General features: G+C 38.0%; 1 protein-coding gene across 1 annotated transcript in view; it reads left to right on the top strand.

Moving 5' to 3' along the window:
* Window positions 1-5358: 5358 nt before the first annotated feature.
* The window catches only part of LOC104621782 (PERQ amino acid-rich with GYF domain-containing protein 2-like), a gene marked incomplete at its 3' end in the record, with an annotated part of 8278 nt that continues 4852 nt past the window's right edge, over window positions 5359-8784 (top strand). The window contains exons 1-2 of the mRNA XM_010288354.1: window positions 5359-5441; window positions 7930-8059. Of these exons, the coding sequence (XP_010286656.1) occupies window positions 5401-5441; window positions 7930-8059 (171 nt within the window). The remainder of the gene's footprint in view (window positions 5442-7929; window positions 8060-8784) is intronic.

Below are 8784 nucleotides of genomic sequence, written 5' to 3'. Positions count from 1 at the left end.
TTTAGAAGTTATGTGGGCCAATGTTACAGGTTCTAGAGAAGTAGAGGATAGCTTCTCACCTTTTACTTTGTTTTGAGAATATTTTGCCTTCTGAGATGGGTTGTTGTAGATTCTTTAGAAGAGAAGGTTAAAAGAAAAAATAGATTCTGATGATTTGAGACTTTTCATGTGGTTCTGAATGATTTTGTCCTTTTCAGCATCCTACTTAATTGAAACATCCTGCAGAAGTTAAAATTTGTCACCTACTTGCTTGAGCAATGAAATTTGTACTCTTACAGAAGTGTATTTTGGTTGAATGTCTTCCATAAATCCATGTTGGCTGGCCCTAATTATGTCAGTGTCCTTTAATCAGTGTTGTCTGCTTTAGCCAGTGATTAGTATCAAACAGACTGGTAGTGTAGCCACCTGAGTCATCCTGTTTAGCACTGTACTTAAAAGGTAGCTTGCATACAGTTCTGGATCATCTTTAATATTTTGAGAATTAGAGAAAATCAATATTAATTATTCAGTCAACCTGTTAATTGTTTTAAAAACACAGTTACTGGCACTGAAATTAGCTAGCTTTAGTAGCTGCCTGTGGAATGTTTTCTTGCTTGTGGAAGGTGAAGTTTTATAGTGTTGCTGTAATGTTGCTGTTGCATGGTGGAGCAGTGCTGTTAAATTACTGTTCCAGGTTTAAGGAGAACCCAATTCCTTGCACTTAAATCTGGTCGCAATCAATTTCCATTGTATTTATTGGTTCTCGAAAATTTCAGCCAATCTCTAGCTGAATTTTTAGCCGATTTAAAAAGCCTGTTTCAAACCTACAGTAGCAACAGAACTACCTTGAAAGGAAAGGATACTTTACTTCCTAAACATGTCTGATCAAACAGTAGACCCATTTAAAAATAAAATAGCTGTGTATAGGAAGAATCAGTGGTATATAATTTTTCCAAGGTTTAGGTTTCCAAAGTTAATAAAAAAAACCCCAAACAAACTAAGCAAGCAGTGGCCCCAAAGCTATAAATTGCAGTCACTGTCCGAATCTTTAATTTTTCTTGTCTGTAGGAAAGATTAGATGGGCAGACCTGAATGCAGTCATTGCCTAGACTCAACTTGGGATGCTAAGAATCAGTTTATCTCTATCCAAAACAGCAAAACATTTTGGTGAGACAGTTTGCCAAGTGGTACAAGCTGACAGAATTCTGTAATGGAAATGAAGGAATTTAACATTGCCTGAAAATCTTGACTCAAGTGCCCACGAGTAAGGGACAAACCTGAAAATGGCAATTTTGTGTACATGTTGAGGTTGAGCAGTCTGGAAAACATGGCAGTTCAGATCTTTCAAAGTCTTTGGAAAAACAGCTTTTTGCCTAAATGTTTATTAGGTAGCTATACATTTTGAAAGACCAGAGCTTGTGGCCAAAATGTGACACAGTAATTCTAGATCTTCCTTTTTTTTTTTTTTTCCCAATTGAAATGTCATCTTACGCATTTTAACACACAAATCTAGCTGGTAGAATCAAGTTCTGACTTGTATCTGAAGCACATGTTTCTGAGAGCTTTAATAGATTTGTCAGGTACTAAATAGTGAGCTTGAAAAATAATGTAAAAAACTGTGAGCTTGGTAAGACAACCATTGCACCTAAAGCAAGCCAATGAAATGAGTGTTGCTGATAACTTCTATACCTGTAATATTACCTGTTAATTGTGAGTAAAAGCCACTTAACGGCTTAATGTTACTGGATTACATTTTGTGTCTGTTCAAAGGATGGACTTCTGACTTCCAAAGTACTAAGCTGCTGACAAAATAGGAAGGATGTTTTTTTCCCTTGCCAGTCCACAGGTTGATGGTGGGGTTGATGTGATTTCATCTCTTTTCTGTCTCGCATGCTTATAGCAGTTGTGGCTGTGGTACCACCCCAGGAAAATGGGGTTCCAGTTTATGAAGCAATTCCATTTTTCCCTAAATATGCAGGAAAACTGCAGTTGTTTGTAGGGTTGCACTGGCACCTTGATCAAAGATTAACCTGATTTGAAGGAAACCTTTGAGAAAAGTTTCCCCTTTGAAGGAGTGGTGGGAAGTCCTCAGGTAGCATTCTTGCCTGAACAGTGGTGCTAACTGGATGTTATCAAAATATGGCCTCAGTTTCTTGCTTCAGCTTGAGGGTGTCTCCGTGTGCTCTTTGCCTGTATAAAACCGGTGGCTGTGCAGATTCCTCAATCAATAGCCATTGATTTGTAGAAAATCTTGGTTTAGAAAACTCCAGCAGTTCAGGAAGGGGCTTTTCTCTTATCACATTTTATCAAGGAGGAGATGTTAGGTATATATTTTGTGATTTGCCATCCTTGATTAATAAGGAGGCAGCATATATAAAAAAGACCAAAATTAACATTTAATAATTAACTGTGAAGCTTAGAGCCTGGGAAAGTAATCTAAATAATAAAGATCTGATAAATTCATGCCTTTTCCTTGGCCAAAATAGTTAAATTTATGACCTGATCATTCATTCCCTTTTAATTCCTCACCCTCTTTCTTGCTCCACCCTGACTCTTTCCTCTCATGATACGGGCGCCGCGTAGTCCACCCCAACTTGCCTTTCCAGTTAGTACAGCTTCTCCTTTGCGCACTGACCATGTGTGTTGTATAGTCCCTGTCAGAGGTTCCTGTCCAGTTTGGCTTCTGTGCTCTCACCTTTCGGCTGCTGCTTTGTGAACAGGCAGAAGCAGCACGTGGTTTTTGCTTTCCCAGTCTTGTCTGCTCTGACATGGCTAAGTGTATTCCTCTTGCACACTTCCCCTCTTAGCTTTCTTGAGTCTCTTTTTTCCTATTCCTTTGACCCCTCCTCCCAATTCATTACTTCTTTCCAGAGTGCCCCCTTTCCAAGGGTTTTCTCTCAGCTTTGCCTGTAATTTGATTTTCATGTATGTTTTATTTCTGGGTAATGTTGCCTATTAGACTAAATTCACCTGTTACACCTGCTCAAATCATCTGCAGATCTGATTCTGGTTTTTTTTGCCTGTTCAGCTACAATTTCATGAACTTACAGGTGTCTTGCTTTCAATTAAAAATTCATAGTCAGAACTTCTGAAGAGGAATGAACTTATCTGAATGTATCACAGAAGAGGAAGCCAGCAAAGAGTTCCCAAAACAAAGTGTGATGGCCAAAATGAGGGACAGGGAAAGCCATTTTGCAGCTCAGTGGAATGATAGTAGCAGGTTTTGAATATGCTTGTAGGTACTGAAGTGCTTGGGAGTCTAGTTGAGAAAGGTGACATGGTATCCTCAATTTTTGGGAATGAAACCCAGAGGCTGAAGAGGGTGGGGCCCAAAACTATTAAACTGCTTGATCCTAACTGGTTTTTAGTGCTTTATTGTTGTATCTGATGCTTTTCAGCTGTGTTTTCATTGCAGTTTAACATTCAGTGCCAGCCCTTTTGGTATTACTGATACTAAGCTAGCTTTGATGTTAGGAGGTAAAGATCCCAGGTTCCCTGGTGATCCGCATGGGTTGATCTGAAAGCTCTCCCCCCAGACCCCCCACCTCCCAGCGAAGGATTTCAGGCATTGCAGGAAGCGAAGGGACAGCCATCCAATTAAGGCTTCTAGGAATTGTGTTAGAAGCTTGTCTCTGCCAAAGTATGCATGGTTTGCTTGAATTGCCTCACAATATTTTAACATGTGGCTGCTGTATGTCTTCTTCAGGTACCTGATCTTCTATTTTGATTTGCAGAATGATGAATGGATATACCGTGAATGTTCTAATGAGCTGTTGACTGCTTCAAAAAGGCAACCCAAATCAAACCAAAATAATCTCAAACTAGGCCTGTGAGAATAGCTGGGTATTTTTGTATTAGCTTCTGGTGCATGTAGTGGGGATATTCCCATTTCATTATATAGGGTTATTGTGAAAATGAAAATATTATGATTTGTGTTTAAATTATATTGTGTATGGTTAATATGGCATGTAGTAAAAATACACGAGCCAAATGGTTGGTAGGTTTAGGCTGCAGGGAGTTTTGCAACTATTTGTAATCTTATGCCCAAAAGATTTGGGTAAAATCTGCCCAAGCACTTTTGCGTGGGGGTTGTTTTTTTGCATTTTCTAGCTTTCAGGCTTTTGATTTTTTAATTTTTTTTTAATTACTTCAGTAGCATATATATAAAAAAGAAAAAATGTTTTCTTTGTTTGGTTTTGTCCTTTTCTTTTCTTCAGTAACCGATGCCCTTTCCACTTCTCTCTCTCCACGTTTTGTGTTTCTTTTCCATCACCTTTCACGCAAAGTATAGCCAAACTTAGGAAGCTCCTTGTTTATTCCTTGGGTCTATTAAGAAACAGTTCTGATACAACAAAGCTGTCTTGTTACCATCTGTCTTTATGGGTTCTTGAAGTCTATCAACCAGTTTCTGTAGGTAATGCTTCAAATGGTTTTTTGTTTGGGCTTTGGTTACAGTGTGTTTGATTTTTTTTTTTTTTTAATTTTTTAATTTAAAAACCAAAGCCCCTTATTCTGCAGATTTGTATTTTGCTGTTGCTGGAAGGAAAGAGGAGCTGTATTTTCTTACTGCAGAAGATGCTTCTCCAGAACTGTCTGGACTAGACTTGGCTCTGATAGAGAAAAACTTCATAGCCTTCCCTTAGTCTTGTTCTTTCCCTCCAGTATGGCTTCATCTGCTGTTGTCCATACACTCCTGATGTATAGGAACTTGACCTGACCTTCACTAGTGTCGGTAGGACCTTGTCTAATAGGAATGAAAGTAGCTGAAGTCTTAAGTTGTGCATTTTTTTGCTTAATACAACCAAGAATGAGAGAAATACTGTCATCTGCCTGCAGATTTAGGAGAATGTCACAGCATTGGATGTACTCAATCTTTAGAAGGCTTATTTTTCAAGAATGAGCAGTGGAAATTTCTTGAATACTCTGCTACTCAACTGGCAAATCTTTCTTGCTGTAATTCTAGTGGGTTTTTTTATCCTCTTGTAATTGTCAGGAAGCTGCAGTTCTGTTAATTAAGCATTACTGTTCTCACAGAAGAGGATTATGCATCAAATTCTCAGTGTTTGGTTGTCTTGCAGTAATGATTTGAAAAGTGAGTGTTTATACAAATTGTTTCTTCAGACACCCTGTTACAGTGTCCTGGTTGAGCTGTTAAAAGAGGAATTTAGGGAAGAGATCTTGATGCAGTTACTTCTATATTAGTAATCTAATCTGTGTTGGAGAGCTGAAATGGATTCCTTAAAACTTCAAATTAAAAAAAAATTCCACGTAGTCAATGTTTTTCATTTCTTTGCATGATCAGGTGTGCTTTTGTATTGTGAAGAAATTTAGGAAGAGTGTATTAATCCAGTTGTTTTCATAGTAAACATTTTTATTTTTCAGGTTCACGCTTTTTAAAAAAGAGGAATAGAACAGGAAAAAATGGCAGCAGAAACTCAGACACTTAACTTTGGGCCTGAATGGTGAGTTTTTTCTGTTTTGTGAGATGCTGGAACCTTGTCTAAAGTTTAAAAAAACCCAAAACATTATGAATTTCTGTCCTTTGGGACTGAATTGATTGTAAGACTGAGTTGGTTGTTATGCCTTTGTTGTTCCAAGCTGCTTCACCTCAGTCCCTGGCCTGTGACTGAAAGCAGTATTATAGAATTAGTCTTCACTTTGTAAATTTGCGTTTGTATGAAATGAGGTGGGTTTCATGTTATGGTAGTGTGTAACATTCACATTGCTACTGAGTATCTGAAGGAGGAATAATGTGTATGGTCTTGCAGGTATCCCCAAAGCAAGTGAAGAAGACATCTTTTCTTGTTTGGTCTTTCCATCTGATACATAGTAATAGGGAAGTTCTTAACACTGTCCTTACCGGACTTAACTCTACAGCTAAGCAAGCTTTCTATTTCCAGTATTATGCTAGAAGTCTGTGTTTCATCTCAGTCTTCTGCATGTGTGTACTGAAGAGTGTTAGGAAAAAGGAGCTACTGTGTTAAAGTGAATCCATGACGTTGTATAAGCTTGTGTCAGCTGTTAGTTTTCAAGCTTGTCTGATATGCATTTTCCTGGCTTTTGCTAAAGAAAAATTAGACAAGTGTGATTATTGTTCAGTATTTTTTCCAATTTTTTGTTGAAGTGTTGGTGACTGATTACAAAGAAGAGTTCTGGCTGGTGTGGTTTCTGAAGAGTGATGTGATCCTTAAGTGTGTAAATGGGAGTGTGGAGTGGTTATAGGGAATATAATTGCTGCATAGCACGTGGTAAGATTATTACTGGAATAACGTGTTCACTTTTGCTTACTCATATTTATACACAATGTACAAAAACTGGAGAGTATTCAACAAACAAATAAGGTATGATTTGTGGCCCAGAAAACAATGAGAGAGCTCAGTCTATTTTGTTAGATTGAAAGAAGGTTAAAGAATTACTTTATCACTATCTATAAATACACCCGCTAGGCAGATATCTTATACTGGAGTGCTCTTCAGTGTAAGAGACAGACATGATTAGATTCATTGATGGACAGAAGCCAAAGTTGTATTAAAAAAAGAGAGGGGGGAAGGCAACTCTAAAAAAAGCACGTATTTTAACAGTAACTTGATTGCTGTGTCATAGCCAGAGGACTTCAGTCTCCACTTAGTTTAAAAACCAGATTAGGCGATGTATGAAAGTATATATTATACTTCAGTGGGTTACTAGATTTTTACAGGAATAATGGAATAAAATTCTGAGATTTCTGATTATCCTTTTGCATTGAAGTATAGTCCTGTCTGTCATGTATGCTGTTGTATCACTTAATAGTGAAACTCTCGGTCGCGTTCGACCTGGGTTGGAGTTGAACGTTGCACTGAGCTGTCCAGTCCTTTGAATAATGCCTCCCAGGCATTTTTTGTTTGGGAGTGGTATGTAAAGAAACTACCACTGGGTGGCACCAAACTAAAAAAATAAGAAACATCTGACTTGCAAATTACATTTTCCTTTCTGTTTAAAGAACAATAAAACAAATCAAAGCATGCTTCAATAATTAAGTGAAAGGTAGCCTCTGAATCAATGTTTTAGTTTGCAGCACCTTCCTTTCCAAGGATTTTGCAATTGTTGAGAAGAGTTTTCATTGTTTAACTTGTCTAAGATGCACATCAAAGAGAATGTAGGCACGTGGTCTGGGTTTTGCTTCTTGACACACATCCTTTTGTAAAATATTCCTCAAACTTCAAAATACAGGCTATTTGGATAGCTGAGGAAATGATTATATATAGAGAGACTAATCCACCTGCAGAGTGCGAATAATATCATTCAACTGTTTGAAATGTCTCGGAAGTAGAGTGTGGCTATAGTTTGTACATCTTTTTTTATTGAGACGCTAAGGTAAATTATGTATGTGCTCGCTGAACAATGCCATTAATTTTAAGTTCTGGAAAAAGAATTTGGAATAGACTAGGATTCCAGGGACACAAGAAGAAAACTCATTGCAAAATTTACTGTCCTATAGTGTTTGTTAAATATTGCGAAACATCAGAATAAACTTTTTCCTTAGATTAATGTTTGCCACACTGTCCCTAGTGTGGTAAGAATTTTTCTTGTAAAAAAGCTGCTGTCATTAATATCTGTGGAAGATTTGCAACTGAATTTTGTGCAGTCAGTGTAGGTCGCCTAGTCAAGACTTTAAGGGTGTAGCTAGTTTGCTATATAGTCAACAGAAAAGAGTTCTCCAGGGGATGAGTTTAATTCCTTGGTGTGCTCATGGGTGTGTCTTTTTTCTTTCTCTCTCCTGGCTATAGCAAAAATGGTGCTGAAGCACCAAGTTTTAGAGTTTTGAAGTTAGACTGTTAATGTCTTTCCTTTACTTTCAGTACTGGATTTATTTGATTCATGTCAAATCTGTAAATGTGCAGAGGGATGGTAGCATAGGTGAAGACACATTCTCCTCAATTTGGTTTTCATTGCTTTTCTGCGTTATTTTAGGCTGCGAGCTTTGTCTAGTGGTGGGAGCGTGACATCCCCTCCTCTGTCTCCGGCTTTGCCAAAGTACAAACTAGCAGACTATCGCTATGGGAGAGAAGAAATGCTGGCACTTTTTCTAAAGGATAATAAGGTGAGCAGGAAGAGGAAGAAGGCCTTGTGTGTGTATTCCTAATGACACTCTTGTGATTAGGAGTTGTATTTTGTGATTAAGGACAAAGAAATTGTGTATCCCTTGGCAAAGAACTGAAGCGGTTCGATTGTGGGTTTTTTGTGTGCGTGTGTGCTCATTTTTTCCCTCTCTTACTGCATTTGTTATGTTTCATTATTTTTGTCACTTTAGGGGGAACTTCCTGAACCCCTGGGAATAAAAAAAATGATTGCCATTTCAGTCCCACTGCCACAGATGACTGAGAGTTAAAATCTCCTTGTAGCTGTGCAGATTTCCTTGCCTCATTAGGATTTTATTTAGTATAGTGTAAAATAGTTATTTGGTTCAGCTTGAAAGTCAGGCAGTAAATTATATTAGCAGATCATCTAAAAAAAGCAAGAGGTCCCCATTTATCCTGACTTAAGGCAGTTCACTTTAGCAGGTAACCAGCCCAATGAGAGCAGTCCTCAAGTAGTCCACTTGTCTGGGAGTCAGGACACAAATACAGTCAGGCACATGTACTACAAAAGAGCAGCATAGAAAGTCAAGAACTTACCTTTGGTTTAATTCCAAATGAAGGTACTTAATGATACAAAAGTCACATTTCGGAGAATGTTTCAGGCAAATGATGAATACATTGTGCATTTGTAAACATTAGGTTTTTCTGTTGGTGGTGACAGAGGTTGGCTTATTGTTGCAGCAGGCAC

The sequence above is a fragment of the Phaethon lepturus genome, unplaced genomic scaffold (assembly GCF_000687285.1).
Source record: "Phaethon lepturus isolate BGI_N335 unplaced genomic scaffold, ASM68728v1 scaffold44645, whole genome shotgun sequence".
NCBI lineage: Eukaryota > Metazoa > Chordata > Aves > Phaethontiformes > Phaethontidae > Phaethon > Phaethon lepturus.
This window is presented reverse-complemented; position numbering and strand designations above follow the sequence as displayed.